The 26,513-nt window shown below is 38.6% G+C and overlaps 1 protein-coding gene across 4 annotated transcripts in view; it reads left to right on the top strand.

Annotated features, from left to right (window-relative positions):
* The window catches only part of LOC113049187 (rho-related BTB domain-containing protein 2-like), a 46,662-nt gene that overhangs the window by 13,826 nt on the left and 6,323 nt on the right, over positions 1-26,513 (top strand). For 3 of the 4 annotated variants that reach the window (XM_026211315.1, XM_026211317.1, XM_026211316.1), the window contains 7 exons: positions 11,374-11,575; positions 12,983-13,086; positions 16,241-16,426; positions 17,109-17,910; positions 18,035-18,254; positions 19,207-19,325; positions 26,317-26,467. In XM_026211315.1, coding sequence (XP_026067100.1) covers positions 11,384-11,575; positions 12,983-13,086; positions 16,241-16,426; positions 17,109-17,910; positions 18,035-18,254; positions 19,207-19,325; positions 26,317-26,467 — 1,774 coding nt within the window. In that variant the 5' untranslated portion in view covers positions 11,374-11,383. Of the gene's footprint in view, positions 1-3,893; positions 3,923-11,373; positions 11,576-12,982; positions 13,087-16,240; positions 16,427-17,108; positions 17,911-18,034; positions 18,255-19,206; positions 19,326-26,316; positions 26,468-26,513 lie in introns of those variants that run through there. The other variant, XM_026211314.1, reaches the window with a different exon arrangement.

A 26,513-nucleotide genomic window follows, 5' to 3' on the forward strand; every position in this document is an offset into this window, starting at 1 on the left:
TAGCAAGTTTTCAGACCCTTCTAGCGACACATTTTTTAAAAAATTGACTAGCGACAAATCTAGCAACTTTTTCTGATGTTATTGGAGACTTTTGGCGACTCTGATGTGAAAGCGCATATCGTTCTAACTCTTCTCAACGATTAACAGATGCTGGCCCCACCCCTGTCCCAAAGCACTCACTGGTGGCCCAGTCCTCGTGCAGCAGTCGCTCAGAGTGTTGTAAATACTATAATACAGTTCAATACACTTTACTGTAGTATGTTTCAAAAACACTATAGTATTTACGTGATGTGAAGTGACATACAGCCAGGTATGGTGACCCATACTCAGAATTCGTGCTCTGCATTTAACCCATCCAAAGTTCACACACACAGCAGTGAACACACACACTGTGAACACACAGCCAGAGCAGTGGGCAGCCATTTATGCTTCGGCGCCCGGGGAGCAATTGGGCCTTTGGTACATTGCTCAAGGGCACGTTTTTTTTTAATGACTAGCAATAAATGTTCAGGGTTTGCCCAAACCTTATTTAGTTTTTGAGACTCACCAGTACTGCCTCACGAGTACAAGGTGATTATAAATCAGGATTTTTCTGCAGATTAACATCTTGAAAGGGAGAACTGGGTAGTCTTTAAAAGGCCGCATTTCAGACACTATTTCATATTCAACCCATTGTCTGACAACCGAAACAGTAAAATATATTAATGAAAACAGTTTTATTGAGAATTTGGCTGCGTTAAAATACAGTATGAGCACAGAGAGGCAAACAAATGTAAGGCAATACGATGCAATGACATCATGAATATGTTTATTGGTGCATGACGTCATCTGGCGACATTTAGCAACTTTTCAAGCTGGCTTTAACTACTTTCCATTGAAAGAAATTGGCAACACTGTTGTGCGAACAGAACAGGACTGGACACTAGTTGTCTGTCATGTCATACAGTGCAATAGAGCTGCTCTGCCACACAAACGTGCGTCTACTGTGTATTACGTGTTTTCATGTGTGTTTTCGGTAACTTACAGTGACGGAGAAATGAGCTGTGTGTCATCTGAATGTTTCAGATCCCATTAGCTCTGTTTTCTGCGCGTGATTCAAATGCTCCGCTTTCCACCCAAATGTAAAGGCTGCTGTAGGTTAATGAAGATTTGACGAAAGAACTTGCTGCTCAATTGGACTTTTGTTGTGTCAGAAAGTGATAAGACTTTCAGTTTTATGCACGTCGCCATCTTTGATTTTACTTTGGTCACTGTCGCTATGGTTACTAGTAAGAAAAACAGGCTTGACTCACGATGCACATTCATACAGACAGCATTCTAAATAGAACTGTAAGCTGCTGTGTGAACAGGACATTTCGAGACTCACATTTGTAAAGAAAATGTGATTGTCTATCCCAAAAACTGAAAGCGTGAACGTAGCCCTACTTTGCTTAGTCTGAAGCTGAATATGTATATGCAATATGCAAAAGAAAGTGTTACACATCTTGTTATGATAGCTGAACACACAGTGTGAGCATGTAAACACAGTGTGTAAGGCCCAGCCACCTTAAATACAGTGGATCCATGTTTAACATGTTTATGCCAAGTGAGAGTATGTTTGAGTTTGTTTAAGAGAATGGAAAAGGTCAAATAAAAAAACATATTTTAATGTGCAAGTATGTCTAAATGTGTGTGTGCTCATGACCTGCGCTCACATCCACAAACCACAATAACAAACATAGCTCAGCTCAGCAGGAGACACCTCATAATGTTTCCCAGGCTCACCCTTCATCCACCCAGTCTAATTTATGTTTCTGCTCTCCATTTCCTTTGCTTTGCACTGTCATAATGTCAGTATAAGAAGCCTGACTGTAAATTACAGGCTCAGACACTTTCACTAACCTCACCTCATAATACATCATTCCATTTAAACCCTTTCATAGACAAATCCCACAATGCCCACATGTTCATAGCTGCGAGTCCCGAGTTGCACATCTCTCTCGGTTCTGCGTCTCTCACTCTCATTCCAGGGGCTCCAGAGGGGCCAAATCACTTTCTCTGGGCCCGCTGCTGCACTGGCACTGGCACGCCTGTGGGTCTGGGTCTGAGATGGATGGCAGAAAAAGGGCTACACTGACTGAAGTGTGGGAACCGGGTCTGTGTGTGCTTACTAAAATCTGTGACTGACATCACTAAAAGACTTTGTGAAATGATATCCGCAGTTTGGGTGTTTGAAAAGAGTGAATATAATTGCTTCAGTGAATATAATCCAAATTGGAATACTATAAAAACGGGGACAGCTGTGCAGTTGGGTGATCTTTTCTCTCTTTCGCTGCACTTTCTAAAGGTCTTTGTTGTGTTTTATACCAGTAAAAATCACTAGAGGTCAGTGTTTATTACTTGCTTTGTCAGTTTTATAACTTCACTGGGACAAGTGAGTTCCACTATATGACATAAAATTATGAAGGTTTATTATTCAAGTCTCACCAAACAATAATTTTTGTACTTATGCTGAAATAATAATAATAAAACATAGGCTACGTTTGTTTTTATTATGTGTTACTTTTTTATTGACATTAACTGCTTAACATGATGTTAAACATAACATGGGTAAATATATCTGAAGAGTAGGCTAATCAAATATCAAACAATCCCATATAATTTGCCAATGCAATGTTTTAGATCCTCAATTGTTGAAAGGCATTACATGTCTTAAATGGCATTAAAAAGTCTTAATACTGTTTGTCAAGTATGACGCTGCAGGTATAAAAAATACAAAAATAAAATTAAAAAAAGTACAAAAACAACAATTTCAATGTTAGCTCAGTGTTTTTCTCCAGTGTAAGAAATGTTACACATTATATGTTCCACTTACATTTTTTATAGCAAATTTAACACTTTAGTTTATAAATAATTTTAATAGGCTGTTATAATGTTAATTTATTTAAATACATTTAAGATCACCTAAAGGACACACACACTAGTAGCTATGCTTAGTGTCAATCTAGATTCTTGTTGAAAAAAAAAAAGGCTTTCCGTTTGATGAAAGCACTGCGCATCATTCTTATTTTACATTTATTTCGCAACTGTCACTCTTGTGGAAAATTTTATCGTGAATTTAGCATCTTGGTTTTACAATTGTATCATGTAACGATATAGAAGAGTGTACAACGTAACACTGCAGGGCACCGGTCTGTGATCAATGGATTATATATAGTGCGCAAATGTGCAATACCTGTACGCGTGGGTTCGTAATAAATAACGTAAGCATCTGTTGAATATCCACACCATTGATTCAGTGGACGACACTAGTTTTTCAAACGCAACTACAATGTGTTCTGCTGTAGAAAACGTTTTATAATCGCTCCGCACTGTCAGAGCGTGTTTGAGCCTAAACAAATGACTGGGAGATTGTGGGTTAACGGGCAGAGAGCAGCTCGAGCTTTCCAGACAGGGCGGGGCCATCGGCTGCGATGAATTTGATTGGCTGCCAGTCCCAGTTACTCGGATTAGGGGTGAGTTCAGTTTACGTGACGCACGAGGAGGGGCGTGTCATTGGCGAAATCAGCTGTAGAAACAATAACACACCAACGAACGCCCCAAAATGAGAGCTTACCTATAAATGACAGTAATTTCAGGAAAAAGAGGTATCGCTGAGAGCGAGGGATAGATGTAGCACACCTAACGGTTGAGGTACTTCACTGCATTCTGCAAACTTGTTTCAGTGGACCTCTTTTAGCTCTGCAGGGAAGGCGAGTGTGAAGATGCTGCCTTTGTGTCATCCGTGACACGCCAGCGAGTTGAACACAAAACAGTAACGAGTTTTCAAGATACGTCTCAGTCATTTAACGGTTTTATTTGGTCTCCTGCACCCGGTTTAACGGGAGCCAGGAAGGAACCACGCGAGGACTGGCATGTGGGTCAATTCTGGAAGCGTCGGAAGGTAGGGTGGAGAAATTGCACATTTGTTCACCACGCAACAGTCGTGCTGCATTTAGCTATCTGCAGATTCTCAATTACTGTTGCATTCTTACACTCAACACTGCATCAAAAACGACTTGTAAAAACACAGTCACACACTAACCACCGCCCATCCTTAACACTTGATGTTGGAAACGTATGGCAAGCCATCATAGCATTTACTAATAATTCAGATACTACTCATTCATTCATATTTTAGTACAAATTAGCGTCTTTTCACTTAGTCACCCCTTGTGCATTTAAATTTTAGCCTTTTCTGCTGGTTTCCCACCAGTGACAAGTCGGCTAATGTTACTTTGTTGCTAGTATCTAATTTCATGGTGTGAATAATCTGTATCAACTATTCTAAAAAAAAAAAAATTCTGTCTAAATGTAATTTCAGTTAATACCAGGTTCCCTTTCCTTCTTTTAATTTGTACTGAGCAATTTACTTAAACAAGCCTGTTTACATTTTTGCATGACAGGGCAGCTTACTTTTTCTCAACATGCTGTACATTTATTATTTATTATTACATTTGTTTGCATCTCTGTGACCACATACTGTATTTTTATGCAGCTAAATTCTCAATAAGACTGTTTTCATTTATATTTTTTACTGTTTCTGTTGTCAGACAACAGAATGATTATGAAATAGTGACTGAAACGCTACCCATTAAGACAACACAACCATAACCAGTTCTCCCTTCCAAGATGTTCATCTGCACTAAAAATCCTGATTTATAATCACCTTGTACTCATGTGGCAGTACTGGTGAGTCTCAGAAACTGAATAAGGTTTGTGCAAACCCTAAAGATTTATCACTAGTCATTTAAAAAAAAAAAGTCACTGAAGGGGTCTGAAAAATCTAGGGACAAACTTGCTTCGTTGACAACACTATGCATCTCCATTTCTCCAACTACGGGTTAGGCCATGGGCCAAAAAGAAAATGCGCACTGTGTTAATCTTGCATTAATAAAATTAGTGTCATTTAAATTAATTTGCGTTACCACGTTATTAATGTGTTTTTTTTAACAGAATATAATTTGACTTAAAGTTGCTTAATCAGAAACAAAACAGCATAATGTATGAATAGTTTATACAAAGAGTTTTTTTTTTCATTTAAAAAATTGAGGGTGAAGTGGGATGGGTAAAGACCAAAAATGTTTTGCCAGTAAATTCAAGTTACTTTGTCTTCAGTTAGTACTCTTCAGTCTAAACCAGTGGTTCCCAACCTCGATTCTGGAGGCCCCCAACACTGCACATTTTGCATCTTTCTCTTGTCTGACACACCCAGTTCATGTCATGGAGTCTCTGCTAATGAGCTGAAGATCTGAATCAGGTGTGTTTAATTAAGGAGAAATGGAAAACCTGAAGTGTTGGGGGGGCTCCAGGAATGTGGTCTAAACTACTGGAACACATACTTGCATCTAATGCGTATTTACTAGTAGAGCGGAAATAGGTAACACAGTAAGTGATATCTGAACCACAAACTCCTATTCATCTATTTTTCCAGTGTGGACGCAATCTTTTTTCCTATAAATGTGCGACCCTTTACCCACTACAGAATACTGTTAGCGATTGCACATACCATGTTAAAAATGGCAGCACCTGCTCTTAAATTTAGAATAAGGTGGATATGATAAATTTACCAATATTTGCAATTTGTTTCTACTAACAGTGTTATAGTTATTTGTCTCTGCTGGCATAGTAATATAGAATACTTGTTGCTGTTGGGATGATTATTAGTATCTAATAAAACTGAAAAACAGTGCAGTCACTATTGGATTAAGTACTAATAACATTACAATAGATGCAGGTCTTAAGAAATACATGATAAAATGGCTTGCCATAGGAAGAATTTCTTTCTATCACATAGCGGTTGCTAAAATTCGCCACCTCCTTGCTTTGTCCAGTTCATTGCTATGCTTCCTCTTAGTCTTCATAGGAAGGTTGTTGTTTTTTTTCTCTGTGTGCATGATATTTCCCACTGCACAATCTGATTCGGTGGTGAGCATGGTCTTTGCTCACCTTTTCTTTCATCTTTTTCTCTCTGCATTATTATGAACTGACATTTAATTCCCTGGCAGTCCATTTCATCTTAAAGCGAGAAATCCTCTTACTGTGAGAATTCCCTACTGGTTTATGTTTCTCAATGAAGCTCATACTGAATGGGTGCTGAATTAGGGCTTCCTAAAAGTATGAATGGGGGTTTGTCAATGGCTGCCCCCTAGACGTTTAACACAATGCCTTTACACCTGATCTAATCGCAGGAAATATCTTGAGCACTTGAATTCTCCAAAATTCCACCATGGTGCATGTTTTTATTGTTTGTGTCTTTGTAGGCATTAGCCAAACTCTCCCGCTAATGCTATTGTTAGAGCTTATTGACTCTTTGTCCATTATAATCCAGGTATAAAGTGAAGTATTTTAGTCTTTTGCTGATTCAGCAATCATTATTTTATGATGTGACTGTTATATTGTTCAGACATTACTTGTCAGCAATCAACTGCTGCTACACACTCATTACGTACTGCTGTGAACATCCTGCTCTGTCATGCTGTTCAGTACTTGATAAGACAATTGTAGTGTGCTTTCTCTTTTGCTGTGACTCACATTCTATATTACAACTTGTAACCAGCTTTTTTCATATGCTTAACTTATCTGACAATATTTGATCAGAGTGACATGTGTTGATAAACACAAATGCTAAGCAATCATCCATAGCAAAAGTGATCTCCGATAAGCCACTTCAGTGGGTCCATTGAGAGCTGAAGCCTTTGCTTTTTCCATAGCTGATTTTAATGAGTCTCTCATTGCTGAGTTTGCTCTCAAGGGTAAAGGTATGGTTATATTTATATAGCAACTAAGGTCCATAGGACTCATGATGCTAAATAGTTAAACTCTTGCTTAAGACTTCATTGGTGGGACACTTTCCTGTGAATCATCTTGACTTTTGCACGTCTCGTTGTAAAACTTGTTGTAATATAGTTGTAATATAGAATGTGAGTCACAGCAAAAGAGAAAGCACACTACAATTGTCTTAACAAGTACTGAGCAACATGACAGAGCAGGATGTTCACTGCAGTACGTAATTGTCTTCTCTTCTGTGTCTGTTGTGAGAGAGTTACGAACAAAGCAGTTTGTGATATCCGGTTCGCGAACAAATCATTCGATATAACCGGATCTTCTTGAACCAGTTGACCAAACGAGAACGAGTCAATCTTTCGTTCGTTATCTGGCTCGGCTCGGTGTTCATCTTCAATTCTCTCTTTACAGCAGTTCAGTCAGTGTACTGTTTGAGTACATGAATTACTCCGGGATATTGATTTGATTTAACTCTGAGGGAGTGTCAGCCACTTTAAAAAAAGTTAACACCTTAAGTAATTTGTGGATTAATGCTTATTGGAGATGCGACCCGTTTCAAACGATTCAGTTCGATTTGGTGAACTGGTTCAAGAAGATCCGGTTACATCGAAAGATTCGTTCGCGAACCGGATATCACTATACTTTTGAGTTTTGAAATCTCACAACAGACCCGGAAGAGAAGACAATGCAGAATAAAGTCATAGTTTTTGCTATTTTTGGACCAAAATGTATTTTCGATGCTTAAAAAAATTCTAACTAGCCCTCTGATGGACTACTTTGATGACGTTTTTCTTACCTTTCTGGACATGGACAGTAGACCGTTCACACAGTTTCAATGGAGGGACTGAGAGCTCTCGGACTAAATTAAAATATCTTAATCTGTGTTCCAAAGATCAACAGAGGTCTTACGGGTTTGGAACGACATGAGGGTGAGATATTAATGACACAATTTAGATTTTTGGGTGAACTAACCCTTTAATATGTTTCACTGAAACAGCTATTGGACATGCTGACAAGACTTTGATTCTTTGCAGTTCAGAAGCATGTGGTGTAAGACACTCCAAGGTGCTTCGGTGCCACAAGGTGCAGTGTTTACCAGAGGACAGTATTTTGGAATGGTTGGGTATTTGGAAATACTGTGTCAAATCTGGTGCGCAGCAAAACGCTGCTCTACTTTAACTTGTTTACTGGCAGCAGGCAGGAGACCACCACGTTACATAAGTCGTCTAGGCGCATGGCAGAGCCTGTCTTTACGCATCCCCTCTATAAATGCTTATAAATATGTCTTTATAAACACCCATGCAGAAATGCTCAGGGGCAAAACACTTGGCATGAAGCATTGGTGGATATACAGAAATTATATCACTATGACAGGCTGGGGGTTAAAATCCAGTGTGTGTGTTTATATGGTTAGGGTTGATTTAGTTTTTATCTTTGGATGCTTTCTCTTTTTTTTTTTTTGTGTTTTAAGTAAAGGGTTTGCAGGTGCTCTCTAAGAGCAAGGGTCAGTCGTGAATTCTGGTTATGTGACAGCAGAGAGAGCAGCCTTTGCCACTGGAGCTATTATGTAACACACACACACACACACACACACACACACACACACATACAGTGCAGGAGGGGTGAGCAAGTCTCTGTTGCCCAGCTGTCTAGAAAGACAAATTTACAGAAAGGGAAAAGACAGTCAAACTTACTGACTTTTTTTATTTTTATTATTTATCTCTTGAGAAGTTCCTCAAAATGTTTTGTTTAAATTCATACTTCAGTTTTAGTGGTTGCCACAAGACATATGAGGAGAAAGAAAGCTTGAGAGCAAGTTATTATTATAGCATATCAGACCAGTTTTTTGTTTGTTAACTGTCATATTTGCTTGTGGGTTGGAGTTGGTCCACTTGCTATGATATTCTACTCTCTATCTACCTACATATTCAGATACACACACACACACACTGAGGCTGACAGGACTGAACACAAGCAGACGAACGTTTGTGTGGGCTGTACAGTGTTTGTGAATGGAGTGGGCGTCTGCCACGCGTCTCATCTCTCTCTTTCTTTCCCTCTCGCTCATTCTCAGACCTTACCTCCCACTGTTTCTATCACTGCCTGTCACTAAAACAAGCGTTAGTGTGGCACACTGCTCGTCTCATTCCCCATGATAAAACACTGACTCACTCAACTGACTCTGCTGAAAGCTTCATGAGACACCATGTCTCTGGTATCATTGCTTATATTATACACATTTGTTTGTTGTGTTTGTGTGTGTCACAAAAGGAAACTGTATACTCGGTTTGTAGACATTCTCACCAAGTGTTCCTAAAAAAAAGTAAATTCTGTCATCATTTAATCACCCGGAATTATTCCGGTTATGCAAAGTGGCCTTTGGTATCACATGATCCTTCTGAATCATTATAATATGCTGATTTGGTGCTCAAGAAACATTTCTTATTATCAGTGTTGAAAATATTAGTGCTGCTTAATATAATTAAATGACACATGATTCTTTTTTTTGTCTTTTTTTCAGAATTCTTTAATGAAAAGAAAGTTCAAGATAACATCAATTATTTGAAATAGAAATCTTTGGTAACTTTATAAACGTCTTTAATGTTGCTGAATAAAAGTATAAATTTTCTAAAAACAAAAAAAGTCTTACTGACCCCGAAATTTTAAATGGTACTGTTATAAAATTATAAAATGACATGACCAAATGACATGACAATGAGTAAATGATGACAGAACAGTCTATTTTCAATAAACTACTATCCTTTGAATGTAATTTCATAGAAGTATATAATGTAGCTTTGTAAAACATATTCAAATAGAGTTAAATAGTGGACACATTGTGCACAAGTCTGCACCCTACTTTTTGCACAGTGAGAAAAAATACCCAAGTCCGTTTCATAGAAAATTAGGTTAAGGTCTCCCTGCTATCATTTTAACATTTTTAATATGCAGTCATAATTATCTTTGCCATTCTTTATGAATGTTGATGACTCTCACAGAACCGTTGTGAAGATTACTGTTAGGTAACTCAAAGATGTAGAAACATTTACAGCTCCGCTTCATTGGCCCGTTGTGCCACCATTATGTAACCTGTGAAAGAAGCTTCCTCCAGAGCACCCTTACCACTGACAGCATTTCTCTGAAACCTCATCCTTCAGTGATCCAAAATCTCAAAGCAGGCTGTTACATTCCCCTCACGAGGAATTAACTGAGCACCGCTGCTCTAGATAAAACATTGCTTGACCTATTACGGGCCATTTTTGAGTATGCTAATCTTGGTCAGAATTGGCACCTTTCTACTCAGACTGAATTGAATGAATGAGAATCATTTTTAGACCCCAGTATGTCATCGGAGGCCAGAACTCTGACGTCTTTGTCAGTGGAACAATAAACAGTGGCTGCATTAATCTTTCATGAACTCTTTTTATGGAACGTTAGCTGACTTGGACAGAGGAGCTCACAGCGGCTTGTAATGTATATAGCAGTATCACTTTAGCTGTATCAAAAGTATGCCTTGCTCTTAGTTTGCCTGTGTGTTTATTCAAGGAAATTCTTCATTGTTTCCAGGAACGCTAATTGATTTGTGCAGCTCAGTACACTTTTAGTGCACTTCCCAAGAGTAATTCAAGCATCTTTTAAAGCCACAGAGGAGTTACGGTTCCCAAAATCATTTGTATTTGATTGCATATGGCCTCTTTTATTATAGTGTTGTGTCAATATTGATTCTTTTTTTTACAGCTATATGCACATGCTCAAATGTATGTGACTCTCTGAAGCAAGGCCTCTTGTCGAGCAAATGTCTGCATTTATTACGAAACAAAAATCTGTCATTGTTTTACGGAAAAAAACAACAACCTCACGTTGCTTGCTTTTGTCTGTACCTAAAAGAGAACTTGCTAGTTGTCATGGATATTAAGTTACAGTCATATGTGCTGGCACGCAGGTCTCCTAATGGTTTGTTTCAGCTGCATCCCTCGGCAGAGTCTTCTTCTTTTCTCTGCAGAGAGCTGCAGTCTTGATACTTAGCAGGTTTCAGTCAGTGTTTGTGTTAACGCTGTTTGTTTCAGTATCCTGGGCAAAGCATGCGTGTTAATGCTGTCTGGTTTAGCTGTGTTCTCTCATACAAATCAACATGGACCTCAGTTAGCTTCAGGTAGATTCTTTTGAGACTTTCAAAAAAAACAAAAAAATGCGCTAGATGCACTTGTTCACTTTGACTTTGAAACTCAAACACTTGGAAATGCTGTACAGCCAAGTGCAGAACTGTGTTGGCTGCCTTTGTTGTTCCTTCCTCAGACAGAAATAGCACCTGACCCAGATCTTTCTTTAAACTTTGAACATTTAGTGAATGAGTAGTCAGTATTGATGACGCCATTCATTATTGTGGACGTCGATACGAGTCACCACAGTGAATTGAACATTTTGTAACTCTTATTATTTTTATTTTTGATTCATTCTAAGTTAAACATAAATGGAAATCTGTTGGGAAAGTGAGTTTCGTCATGTTTTTCATCAATACAATGATAATTATCTTCACTGAAATGATCTCTCTCCTTCTCTGTCATTTAGGGCCCTCTCCATGGATATAGACACAGATTATGAGCGTCCTAATGTGGAGACCATAAAGTGTGTGGTGGTGGGTGATAATGCGGTGGGCAAGACCCGACTGATCTGTGCCCGTGCCTGCAATGCCACCCTTACTCAGTACCAGCTGCTTGCCACCCACGTGCCAACTGTCTGGGCCATCGACCAATACCGTGTGTGCCAGGAGGTGGGCAGACCTTTGGCATATTGTGTACATGTTGAAGAGCACTGAGTGTTGACATAAACACTGAATATCTCATTTGCCAGAAGTCTGACATTGTAGTGGAAAAGTTACAGTCAAATAGAAAAGTACATATAAACATCACAGTGGAGTACAACCTGTTTAACAAGTGTATTTATATACTTTAGATTATATAAAATTGTTAAAGGGGGGGGGGGGGTACATATTTAAAATATCAGTAAATGAATAGATAGACATATACACACACATTCACTATGTAATACCATTCAAAATATTTTTCTCATCAAAGTTGCGTTTATGTGATCAAAATAATAATAATAATAATAATTGGTAATTTTATAAAATATTATTGCAATTTTAAATAATTGTTTGCTATTTTAATATTTTTTTAAACTTAATTTATTCCTGTGATCTAAAGCTGAATTGTCAGCATCATTACTGAATCATAATGTCACATGTTCCTTCAGAAATCGTTCTAATAAGCTGATTTATTATCAATGTTGGAAACAGCTTTTACTGCTTAATTATTACATTTTTTTTGAACCTGTGAATTTTTTTTTTATGTTTCCTCAATGAATATAAATTAAAAATGTTTAATTAATTTAGCAAAAACAGAATTTATTTTAAAAAACGAATATTTTGTAATAATATACACTACTGTTAAGAAATTAATAATTTTTTTCAGCAAGGATGAATTGAATAAAAAGTGATGGTAACAAATTATATTGTTAGAAATGATTTCTATTTTGAATAAAGCTGTTTTTTTTATGTTTTATTCATTAAAGAATCCTGAAAAAAGTATCACAGGTTCCAAATATATATATATATATATATATATATATATATATATATATATATATATATATATATATATATATATATATATATATATATATATATATATATATATATATATATATATATATATATATAAGCAGCACAACTGTTTTTAACAGTTAATAATAAATCAGCATATTGTTAATAAACTAGAATACTTTCTGAAGGATCATGAGACACTGAAGACTGGAGTAATGGATGATGAAAATTCAGCTTTGCGTCACATGATTAAATTATTTTTATTTCTGTATATTACAATAAACTGTATTTTAAATTGTGACAATATTTCACAAAATTATTCTTTTTTTGTATTTTGTAAGTAATACATTTTGTGAGATTTATATAATTTATTTGTATATGCATTTGTAAGTGTTGTGTGCAGTTATACATATTAAGCTCATTAAAACGAATATAAAACAAAATATACTAATAAAATATTTAAAATAAGGATTGTACTTAAAGTTTACTTCACTTAGAATTACATTGCACATTATTATGAATATAATGTGTTTCCATTGGTGTACTGGTAGAATTAAACAAAAGTGTTTTGTCCAGGTGCTGGAGAGGTCACGAGATGTGGTGGACGAGGTCAGTGTCTCCCTCAGGCTGTGGGACACATTTGGAGATCATCACAAAGATAGACGCTTCGCTTATGGCAGGTCAGTTACACAATATGAAGCTGGATTTGAACTCATAGTGCTCAGTGTCATGGCATGTGTGTTAACCACTAGGCCATGGCACACTAAACCCCTTGATACACAAACACTTGATGTCCCACAATACAGTTCCTCAGATCAATCTTCCATTTGTTTGTTCTGGTGTCTCTCCACTATTGACTGTGGCATGTGTTGCCCTGCCAAGGTTTGGTTATTGCCCTAATCCTCCCAGCTGGGAAGGTAATGTGCTGTAAGCCTAGCCAAAGAGCACTGTGTGGAGGCTCTTATTCTCAGCGCACCGAGGATCAGTGGATCAGCATCGGTGCTTTGGCTCGGGGCAGTGCAGCAGATCACAGTAGCCGCTGAGCCAAAAAAGGAGATGAAGGAGATTGACACTGTTCCTAAATTCTTACAGTGCTTCCCACATGTATTTGAACATCTAAGTCACACTTCAAATATAGGCATCTCTTTGCATTAAATAAGCAATATCAAACAACATAGCATCTGCAAACAAATTCTGATATTTCTGATGCAATTAGAATAGTTTTAAAATACTTTTTAGCAAATGTATGAGATTCCCTCATATACATTTTTCGTGATCATAAGTGTTTTTCAATAAATGCTATGAACCTGTGGCATTTTGTGTCACCAGCTCAGATCTTTGACCACACAAAGTACCCACACTTCAGATAAAATGCAATTTACAGGTTTGCGGTCAGTAAAATGTCTTAATGTTTTTGAAAAAAAAACAGCCATTACTCCATTCTTCAGTGTCACATGATTTTTCAGAAATCATTCTAATATCCTGATTTGTATTATCATCAATGAAAACAGTTGTACTGCATTAGATATTTGTGGTTTGATGAACTTTTGATGAAAAAAAAGTTTTAAAAAAGCACAGCATTTACTGTAACTTTTGATCAGTTTATTGCATCCTTGCTGAATAAAAGTATTAATTTCTTTTTTTAAATCTTAATGACACCACACTTTTTAACAGCAGTCTACTTGGTAATCGACAACTAAAGTTTTGATTATGTAATGCATCCAATAATTTAACAATATAATAGTGTTGTGAATGTTATGTGTTTGTAGGATGTATTTGTGTGGCAGACAGAGGGAAAGAGAGTGGAAGACAGAGAAGTCTGTGTGAATGAACCACAGGATGTGTGTCTGTGAGATCAGACACGTAGAGTGTTTGTGCACAGTACAGAGGCAGATGCAGTCAGCTGATAAAGCATTATTAATGGTGGTGCCCTGTTATGGAAACACAAAGTCAGGTGACCTTCACCCCGGTGTCTGTTACTTAAGCTAAATACACACCCACACGCAGACGCATTTAACATTTCTTGAAAATGTTTATCAAAGCCTAGCTGAGTCTATTAATTATTTGTGAAGAGGAATTGACAAACACATTGTGAAACACAAGTGAAAGGATCCAAACTTATTTAGAAATCTCTGGAGGAACCATGACTCAGCGGGGAAGCCCTGCTCCCATGGGCTAACACATATTTACACATAAATATATGCATCATGCATATATACAAAAAGGTCATTTTGAACAGACTCGTAAGTCAGTGTTGGATTACCGTGTTATAGCATCAATGTACTATGCCTATTGTCTTTGTTGTGAATGTTTAGATTTATTTATATATATTTAAATATGTGTCTGTGATCAAGAGAGTATTTACACTAGTGTAGTCAAGCAGACACGTAGTCAGGAGTTTGAACTTAGACATGCTCTACATATCACTACAGAACACCACACATACTGATTACATAACACAGTCCTTTATGACCCTCAACAATTGCTTCTACAGCACAAGCAGTTGTTATTCACTGAGAGATGGTGAATGGTTGTGGATAGATCTGCAGATGTGTTAGTCTGTGTTTTAGTCTATTTTTTTTCTTAAGGCTTATTCAAATTAAACATGAGAAACTATAACAATAAAGATATCGTTTTAAAGGGTTAATATGGTGCAATTAAATTTTTCCTTTCTCTTCGGAGTGTCTTTCTCTCTTGGTGCATAAAGAAGATCTGTAAAGTTGCAAATACTAAAAGTCTCAAATCCAAAGAGATATTCTTTATCAAAGTTAAGACTCTGCCACGCCCCCCTAAAACGGCTCATTCAAACATGCCCCCACATGTCTACGTCACTATGTGGAAATATTTGCATAATGCCTCCCAAATGTCCACACAAAGAAAGAACGCGTGGTTTCAGTAACCGCAGTTAGTGTTGAAGCAGCCATGTCAGGGAGATGCTGTGTGTATCTAGGAGAAAGCAAAAGCACTTTATTTGGCCTTCCGAAAGTAGATGCATTTAGCAATCTTTAAGATTACTTATACCATACATGGAAAAATATCAAGTATTTCCAAAGTAAGTAAACATGTTTTTGACCACTTCTGTAATTTAATGTTTTCAGGAAATTCCCTTGTTTAATCATCACACATGAGGTGTTTGCCAATAATTAAACAACTTTTTTTTAGAAAGTAACTCTAGATTTTAACTTTATTAATCAATAAGTATTTTCTAAAAAGATTATAACTTTAGAAAATATCTTAGAAACGTTGTCTGAGAAACATTGGCTGTCATATCATATCTAAACATGCACATGAGCACTTTCCAGTGTAAATGCATAACTGTAAAAAAAATCTTCTAGACCAGGTCTGTTTGCATTTCAACCACAGTGCGGTGCTCCATTAGTCATCCTTGTGTATGTTGGTCTCACATGATGAGCTTGTGAGTGCAGCTCAGACAACTCGCTGTTATTAGACCAGTGCTGGTTATTCAGTCAGACTAGATGCTTTAATGACTTGCACAACACCTTGTGCGCTCACACATTCACTGGAAGAGCACACATGCATTAATACACACAATCTATCAATCCTTACTTTATTTGGCTGCTCGCTCACTCACTGTTTCTTTATGAAGTTTGTTCATGCCGCTTGGAAAATGGTCTTACCACGGTTTTCATTTCACAAAAGACTGATTATGATTATTTGTTGCATTTCACAGTTTTTATTCCAAGAACAGTGATTCACTGTCCACTCTGTGTAGGATGATTAATGTCCAGGGTTTGCCAATTTCCTGCCTATTACATGATTTGTTCGGATGTATTCTCTTAAAATAAACCGATTTCTTTCTCTTTGTGTGTTTAGATCAGATGTGGTAGTGCTGTGCTTCTCTTTGGCCAATCCAAACTCCCTGCGCCATGTCCGCACCATGTGGTTCCCTGAGATTAAGCATTTCTGCCCCCGCACCCCGATCATCCTGGTGGGCTGCCAGCTGGACCTGCGCTATGCTGATCTGGACGCTGTTAACAGGGCTCGCCGGCCTCTGGCCAAGTACGGACCACATCCTACACCCACTCGTAGCACATATTGTGTTATTAAACTTCAGCATGTAAAGTTTTCAGGGGCTTCCGTTTTGCGAGAGTCATTGTATTGTTTTTTTTTTTTTTTTTTACGTTTGTAGTCAGTTCTGTAAGTGTCATTTATTTTGGCTGTTACAAGTTTTCTATGTTTATTGTTAATAATGGATTTGAGGACATATATAAATTTAAATGAATTTCTGTGAACAAACATTTTTATTTTGAAGTGAAATGTTCAATATGGACCCTCAGTGTTAGAACAAAAGTCTCCCAGTGAAATGCATGATGTTGCTGCTTTTGTGTAGTTTGTTAAATAATTATTTAAATTCATTGCAGTATTTGTAAAAAGATGTTCTTTCTGTTTTAAACATCTTTGCTATTCTTCATAACTTAGGCCGATCTAAATTCATAGTCTGTCGCTATTATGGCATCCCTTTAATTAAAAATATTGGCCCTAATATAATTCAACATATATCTATAAATCAGTTTTGTAATATAATTTAGATTGTCTAAATGGATACATTTACATAGAATACAAATCTGATTATGTATTATAAATAGTAAAAAATGAAAAAGAATAAGATATATTTTACACCATCGTTCAAATTTGGGGTCAGTAAGAATTGATTTGTTCTTTTTCAACTCTCCCCTATTAGACCCATCAAACCCACAGACATTCTTCCCCCAGAACGAGGCCATGAGGTCGCCAAGGAACTTGGCATTCCATACTATGAAACAAGCATCGTCGCTCAGTTCGGTGTAAAGGATGTTTTTGACAATGCTATCCGTGCTGCACTCATCTCTCGACGCCACCTTCAGTTCTGGAAGTCCCATCTAAAGAAGGTTCAGCGTCCCCTCCTTCAGGCTCCCTTTCTTCCTCCCAGACCACCAAGACCTGTTGTGGGCATCCCTGATCCTCCTCCCATTGATGGAGAAGGTCCGGACTCTCTTTTCTGCCAACCGTTGTGTGGAGACGTCCTGTTTCTCCTCCAGGCCGGGGCCACTCGTGTCTTTGCCCACAAGGTGTTCCTGGCCACTTCCTGCTCAAAGTTCTATGACCTTTTCACCATGGATCTTGGAGAGGCAGGGATGGAGCTGGAGGGTGAGGAGAGCTCAGAGGGGAGCGAGGAAGAGGAGCAAAGCCGTAGAGGAGCCAAAGAGCAGGCTGGGCGTACCAAGAGCCTGGACATTGATAAGGAGAGTGAAGGAGGCACAAGGGGTTCAGATAGGCTGCTCATGTTGCAGCAAGGCTCACTGAGGACTTCACAGAGCGATAACGCTCTGCCTGCCAGGGACCAGCACTCTATAGGACCTCTGGGATCAGGCCGTGCTCTTTTGGGATGGGGGCGTGGTTTCTTGGGGGTATACTTGGAGATGGTGGAGGACCCTGTGACAGGTTGTCCGAGACTCATGACAGTAGTTTCAATGGATGATCTCATTCAGAAGGGGCCTTTCCAGGTAAAGAACAAACTTAGGTGACACAATCGATAGCATGTTTAATAAGATTCTCAGTCGATATATCTAAAAAGTTTCAGTGACAGTGTCAAATTGTCTGTTATCCTTGTTAACTTTGCTTTTTCAGGCAGTGCTGCAGTACTTATATACGGGTCACCTGGATGAGACACGTGGGGATCTGATGCATGTGGCCACCATCGCCGAGCTTCTGGAGGTCTTCGACCTCCGTATGATGGTGGCCAACGTCCTGAACCGTGAGAGCTTCATGAACCAAGAGATCACCAAAGCCTTCCATGTGCGTCGTGCCAACCGCATCAAAGAGTGCCTGAGCAAGGGCACCTTTGCTGGTAGGCAATCTGAAATCAGGATCAAACATTATGTATTATATGTATCTATGTGAAGAAGCATTAATATAGGATCTATCTAATAGCCAGAACACAATGCATACAAGTTCTATTTTCAATTCCACAATTCGGTGGAATTGAAATAGAATAGTTCATACTCTAGAACAGTGCCTTCATTCAGTCCTTTTGTTGTTTTTAAGGAAATGCCCAGTGGAGTGCTTTAAAATATCCCTTCATTGCTGTCAGTGAATATTTGCATATTGTGGACATGTTTGCTTTTCTGCTTTGTGTTTTCTGTGTCGCTTACTCTGTTGATGTCACGTCTTGTGTGCATGTTTGTCATAATTAACCTTTTTCAACACCCCTATATTCTCCACTTACACCTGTTTACTTCATTGCATCCTCTGCAACTGTCATGATCTCATTGCCCAACCATGAAGGTGCTTCTCTCATGTTTGAAAACCAGAACGTTTTTCATCTCCATTGTGGCTTGAAGACTACTTGTACAATCCCTATGGGTATGCAGAAGTTTATAAACTGAATCATTAGGGATTTATTTTCTCCCCCCCTTAGAGTAAAAATCTTCACTGACTTGAATTAGGTGTTTTTTTCCATCATGCCCCCCTGATACCCACAGCATACTGCTAAACAACCTGTACCACATCATATTTTTTAACATAGTGAGCCACAGTGAACTTGTGGAGTCATCCATGTCAGTCCCTAAAGATTTTGCTGCTAAAATATATTTGCCCACTATATGGTCCCAGTCTGGCCTTCCCTTCACATTTTCTGTCTTCTTATCCTTAGCCTTGTCAATCTGTCTATTTATTATTGGTCTATGTGTCTATCTGTCTCTTCGTCTGTCTCTGTGTTGGTCCGTCCACCTGTCTCCCCCTCTGTAGCCTCGACTCTGTGACACACGCCGAGATGTGTGCTCTTTTCCTCCCGGTTTTAGATGTGGTGTTTCGACTGGACGACGGGTATCTGCCAGCCCACAAGCCACTGCTCATCTCAAGCTGTGATTGGATGGCAGCCATGTTTCGTGGATCTTTCATGGAGAGTTACATTGAAGAGGTATGCAGAGATTTTAGAGATTCATTAAAGCAAGAGCAGGGCAATATCTACACTATATATACATACACATACACAGTATATATACATTTTGTGTTACTGCACTGACAGATGAAAAAAAAAAAAACTAATTTGTAACAAGAAGAATTTGCAGACTAAAACTGTGTTCCTGTGGCTAGAGCATTGTGTTAGCAGCTCAAAAGATTGTGGGTTCAATTCCAAGGGAACACTCATACTAGTAAATTTTTTTATAAAATTATATCCTGAATGCACTGTAAGTCACTTTGGATGAAAAAGCGTCTGCTAAATGCATAAATGTAAATGTAAAACAAAGCATATGCATAAAGGCAACTTTCAAATCAAGCATCTTTCTATTGGTTCTATTCTCTAAGCATTGACTAGATACCAAAGTACCAGTATTTTTAACATCAGTGGTCTACGTCATATGGGTTGGATTTAGGCTCAACACATTTCTAAAAGTTTCACCGAAAAAATTTTTTTGGGGCCACAAAGTACTAATACAAAGTACTATTCATCTCAGTCACCTTGATCCTTCCTACCCTGGAGCTTTGACAGATCCCACTAAAAAAGTGGCACAGGTAGTTAAAACTAGGCCGCCTCTATGACAGGCTGACCCACATTGATGCAGCTGCGACAGAAGACCATCTCATCCATATGAATGAATTAACCGCCCTGCATTGTGTCTGTGCTCCCATATTCAAGAGAGGCAAGCTAGAAGGGGTCTAGAAAGATTTATTTGCAGTGATTAAACAGTGATTTTACACTGTTAAAGAGTTGGATTCCCATGCTAAACATGGACAAAGTTTCAAAAATTAAGTTGTACGTTTGAAGGAGTATTTCTGTTCCAAAAATATTCCTTCCGGTTTGTCACAAGTTTCGGAAAGTTTTTTTTCGAGTATGGCTCTGTGTGACGTTAGATGGACCGGAATTTCCTTATATGGGTCCTGAGGGCACTTCTGCCGGAAGAGCGCGCGCTCCCGTATAGCAGAGCACTGAGAGCAGAGGCATTCAGTGATCAGAGCGAGAGCGTCGCGAAATGTCACAAAAGGAGTGTTTTTGGTTGCCAGGGCAAGACAACCCTGCACAGATTACCAAAAAAAAAAACAGCATTAAGGGACCAGTGGATGGAGTTAATTTTTTACAGAGCATCAACGGAGTTGTGCAAGTGTTTGTTCCCTGCATTTCGAAGATGCTTGTTTTACAAACAAGGCCCAGTTTGACAACGGATTTGCGTATCGTTTATTTCTTAAGGATGATGCAATCCCAACGAAAAAGGGTCACGATCGTGTGTTGGAACCGCAGGCGGTGAGTAAAACTGCTTCAAATATCTCTGCCTTCTTGTTAGTGCGTCCGCCTCCCATCAGAGACCCGGGTTCGAGCCCCGCTCGGAGCGCGTCGTTGCTGCTGCTGCTCTCATTCAGTTTCAGCCTCTGGATCTGATTCTGATTCATAAATAAATGGCTGAATCTGACTGTTAGCCATGGTTTATTTTGGATGATGGTTTTTTCCTCAAGGTAATGTCAGAGCCGTTAAATATGTTTTTCAACGGCTCTGGGTAATGACACAGCTTCCAAACGCTCTCAACGCAAAAGCCTACTGGCGCTCGTGATTCTTTAGCTCCGCCCACACGTCACGCCTCCAGTCGGTCGTGTTTTTCCGGGGAAAATCGGTACAGACTATCTTTCTCTTATGAATATAATAAAACTAAATACTTTTTGGAGTTATGAAGGATGCAGTACTACTCTATAGGTACTCAAGATTAACAGGATATTGAGTGAAAACGAGCATTTCACCCCCACTTTAAGGTTGTAGACCAAATTTAGGATATGGTCTAGTTTTGACATCATGTTAGAGTTATATTAATATACAGTATAGTTATACATTTTTCTGGTCGAGTTAGATCAGGTGATTATTTTCAGTCTGTATTATGCTTATTTCATTGTCATGTAATTTTGCTTTTGACAAGAGTTGATATAACGATATGGTATCTGTAGATTATGCATGCGTTCATTCCAAAACACGCTCACATCTTTGTTAAAAAAGTGGAGTGACGTGGCCGAGTGTGGTGGCCCGTGCTCTATTTGTGTGTGTTTCAGTGCATTGCTAAATTTATAGTGACATGAGGTTTGTTGGCACTTCCTCCAGTCATTTCCTCAGCAATGTCATGTGAACATGTGAAGTAGGTTTTGGTGTGAAACTTTCATAGATTTTTGGTCTCAAAGTTGTATTTAACTAAAACCACATGACATCCATTCCACATGGTTTTTGGTTTGATTTACGCTTCTACACTTCGTTTTTTATGGAAATTATTCTAACACATCACAGTTACTTCTTGGCATAAATTTAGCTCATGTATTTTTCATCCAGAACTATTAAGTCAGGTGTCAAAGGTAAGGTTTCGCTGTACACAACTCTATCCGGGTCTATCCCGTGCTCGCTCTCTGATTTCCTTGGGCTACCAGCTGTCAGCTCAAGTTCTAGAAAGACAAGCTCCTTAAGGGCAGGAACTCGGGACCAAGCTGACCAACACCAGAGGCCGAGAGTTATAGGTGTCCAGGCCTGCTGGTGAACAGGATCACCCTGTATAACATTACAAGCATTTCTGGGAGCTAGATTTTCAGCACAAGAACAAACTGATGCGGGAAATAGGATGCTGGCTGCTTTTCTATTCTGACAGCATCGGCTGAGAGAGTATGTCACATAGAGATCAACACAAGGTGGCCAGAGACAAGTAAACTTAGTTCTGCTTTGACAAGCTTGGCATGCTCTTTGGTCAAGCATTGAATTTTAGGAGCATAATAGCGTAACAATGATTGATTTTAAATTCTCTTACCCTCATGCAAGTTGCTGGGACCTTCAAAACTGGCACTTCACAAACCACACAAAACAAACACGACGGTGTCAGAAAAATACTAATACATACCAAACAGCGTGGAAGCGCAGAGGATTGTCAGTACTTTTATACATTTTACCGTGCTCTTGCATCACGCTTCACAGTGTGCTGATGTATACATCAAATGAACGTTCATATGACAGTTGGCCATTTTAAGTGGCAGCTTTGTTTGAGGCTCTTATTCACGAGTGTTATATGGACTCAAAGTGACTTTTATGGACACAAGGATTATTTTCAAAAAATTATGTGTTCACTTGAAGAAAGTCATATACATCAGGTTTAGAGATAATTTATTTTTGGGTGGAGTATCCCTTTAATATCTATTTTGGTATTAGTACAGTAACTATCTTTGAGGTGGTGTTACTTTTTATTTATTTTTATTTATTTTTTTGTCTCTTGTGCACATAGCTTACTTAATGCAAGAAGTTTTGGTGTGTTTCCAGTAGAAATATCATTAGAAAAAGAGTTCACAAGGAGGGAGAAATTGGGTTGTTTGGTTATTGACTCATAGTAACCAAGTTCCTTTTTTCTTTTGTATTCTAACCAAGCCACTTAAAATTGTCCCTCTGGTGCCTCTTTCTTGGAACCTGAGCAGCAATCATTTTAGAAAAGTTCATTGGGCCTTGTAAACGTTAAAAAACTGAGCCTGTTTCATACATTTAACACGTAATGATGCAAGATAAAGAGCTGCTCCTCAAGTCTGGCACAGCAGGCACTGTAGTGACTGGTTGTAGTGAACATTTGTACTATTTTTAGGTTGTGAATAGAGCGAGCACTTGTCACTGTCTGTGCAGCAGTCAGCACAGAAGGTGTTGTATAACCAGATATAAAGCCCTTGCAAGACCTCAGGGTGGCAAATATTTATAAAGTGTCATTCAGCTGAGTAAAGCTGATCGATCACCATAAGTGAATTTTTCAGAGCATGTACCCAAATGTTTCTTTTCTATCTCTGCACATTATTGTCACTTCAGTTTGTGACGCACAGAGTCAAGAGTTGTCCTTGATTGATCTACCACATGTAAGCTTTACTATTCTAGTCCTGTGCAGAAATATCTCTCAAGGCTTTTGAGGTTATGCAGGACATACTTATTACTAAAGATGACTTTAAAAATCCATACAACATCTACACCGCTCCTGTATCTGAATGTTATTTATAGGTCTTTTTATGCTGAACGTTTACATTGCATGAAGCTCAATGTGAGTACACTCTTCAGTAAGTCTTGCTGGTCTATCTCTGTTGTTTTGAACATGCTGCTTTTTAAGGCAGGAAGTATCTGAACATACTGGAGATGCTCAGGTGTCAGAATTCCTTTCAGCAACATCATACTTCTGAGTGTGATTAGCACAAGACTGAACGGAAGCTCAAATGTGAGAAGCTGTCACATTTTTCCTGCGAGACAAAGATGAAGTGAAAATGGAGATGATGGAGGCGGAGACTGCGGTTGTGGTGTGCACTGCAGTAACTTGTTAGTTGATGAGAAAGAGTCTGGTTGCTTTTGATCGGTGACCACTTCCTCTGTAGAACACATTACCTTGGGTCTTGACCCCATTTTCTTCTCAAGGTAGTTTCATTGTTTTTTTCTCACTTCTTCCTCTTCTAAGAAACAACAAACTAACACAGCATATTAACATCAACATTTTATTGAAATTCCGGTCAATTAAAAATAAAACACTTAAAACTAGTGAATTTAGGTATCAAGTTCATTATGAAAAATTACATTAATTTTGCAGTTTGTTAAAGATTACATTTAATGGTGCAATCAGTAGTTCTCCAGCTAGCATTGCCACTAGCATAGCAAAGCGTTGCTGTTCTCAATACTGACACCTCAGTGGTGTTAGATGCTGCTCTGCCATCTATCAGTGCAGATCAGTATGAAAAAAGAAATCATTTCTTAAAGAATTCCAAACTGTTGCATGCATATTAAAAAGTCTTATATTTGCAGTATATATATTTACTTTTTATTTTACTTCTGCTAAATCTAGAAGCTGATGTTTTTGGATTTGTTTGCTTGTGCTTAAAAGTCTGAGACAAAATTTCCGTTCACTCACAGCACTATTGTTATCTTTAGGTTTTAATAGGAAGTTGCCTACTGCGTCCCCTCTGCGTCTTTTAAGTCTGCCCTTTAGCCATAATGAACGGTCATATTCACCCTGACATTCTGTTAATTGGCTTTGAGACAGACAGGTGAAGGGCACCGCTAGGCTTCAGAAGTACTGCTGAGCGTCATCTTGCCACCCCGCAATGTACCGTCTCTGACCTATACAATCTGTGTCAGCTTGCGGTCGTTGTGTGTCAGAAGCAGTACAGATTCTGTTGTGATAGGTTCTTGGTTTGATGCGTCTAAGATGAGTTTACCGCACTCACTGAGCAAGAAGCAGAAGGTCGGTGCAGTTTAGGGTAAGTGTAACTGTCTAGTCATTCCTAAATTGGATGTATGTGATCAATATTATTCAAAGCATTATAAAGATGTCTGCCTGTGATTGGAAAAAAACCCTTCACAAGATGCTAGTGCTGGTGGTCTCCAGGTTGCTCTAAGCATCTGCACCCTGTAAGTGTTCAGTCCTTAAACAGGGTAATACTAGAGGCAACTAAATCCACTGCATCCTGTCCTAATTCACAGAGGAGAAATTGCTTAGTCTGAGCATGGCGAAAGGCATGAGGAGAAGGTTGCCATGGGTTGATTCACATACTCTGCACTTTCCTCTTTTTGTCCCTGGTAAAAGCTCACCCCTAAATCCTTTGTTTGCTCTCCACTTTCCAGCCAAAGCAGAGTCAAAACAACAGCTCTTCTACCTTTAAGCTTGGGTTTATGTGATTTTGGTTATGAACGGTCTTGGACGTGGGCAGATTATCTCATGTGGCCTCCAGGGACCTCACATTGCATGCATGCTCTTAAATTCACCATGACATTACAGTGGCACAACAATTGCATCTTTCTGTGAAAGATGATTAAAGTGGATTACACTGTATTTGTGAAATTCACTAATGTTTACAAGTTTGGGTATCAGATTTTATATCATGGTGCCTACAAAACTAGGAAATATTATTACAGTTGAAAATAACTATATTTTAACTGTTTTAATATATTTGAAAACAATTTATTTCTGTGATGGCAAAGCTTGAGTTTTCAGCATCATTAAGAAATCATTCTAAAATACTGATTTGCTGCATAAGAAACATTTCTTTTTATTATCAATGCTTGAAATCAGGATTCGTTGATCAACAGGCAGTTAAGAAAGAGCAAAATAGAATATTATTTGCCATAATGAATCTGTCTTCACTGTCAGTTTTGATCAACTTAATGTGTCTTTTCTTTTTAAAAAAATCTCATTGACCACAAACTTTTGAAAGATAATGTGGCCTTATACTAAAATAATGTACATCTGTTTATTAAGACAGTATTTTTTTTTTAAGTTAAGAGGTTATAAACACCATAAATAAACTGTGGTTGTTTTGAATATGTTCTGGTGGTGACAGAATTTCCCATATCAGTATATTGGATGTTTTCTGTAAAGCATATTCTGTGTTCACTGTTATATGATGACAGTCTCTCCTGTAGGCTGGCTTGTTGGCTCTTGTTTATGCAGAGGCCAGGTTTCCCGTAGCGACAAGCCCACAGAGTTATTTTTCCACCGCTTTAAGCTGAGACTGTCAACGGTTTCAAACAGAGCTTTAATCTCTTGAAGGATGAAAGACCCCTTGTGGTGGCCACTGCCCTCGCCCTGCTATCACTCTCTCGAGCCCCTTCCTCCACGGGCCTTTTTGGACACTTGCATCCCTTTCTAACTGATTCCTTGGGCACTTTGGGTCCTGCCATGTCAACACGGTGGCCAGGACCATGCAGGTCTCAATAGGGAAGAGGTGCCGAGCAGATTGTTTCATCCCTGGATCAATCTGCCTCTCGAGTTTCCATGTCCTGGAGATGGGCTATGAATAAACATTCCTCAGCACGGGTTATGAAATCTGTTCACACAAACTTTTCTCAACGTGGGCTTTTGTTAATAACTGTAAACTTGAAATATTTAGGTGGTTTTGTTGCTAACCGCCATGTATTTTTCTTTCTCTGTTTCTCTTTTTAGGTCTCTGTCCCCAACACCAGTTGTGCCTGCATGAGAGCCGTTCTGGAGTTTTTGTACTGTGGTGTGTTAACACCTTGTCCTGAACTGGAGCCAATGGACCTTATAATACTAGCCAACCGCCTCTGTCTTCCCCACCTTGTAGCTCTTACAGGTAGGTTTAATAATGGCTCTATATTTACCCAAAGGCAGACAGTATA

This window comes from Carassius auratus, chromosome 30 (assembly GCF_003368295.1).
Source record: "Carassius auratus strain Wakin chromosome 30, ASM336829v1, whole genome shotgun sequence".
Lineage (NCBI taxonomy): Eukaryota > Metazoa > Chordata > Actinopteri > Cypriniformes > Cyprinidae > Carassius > Carassius auratus.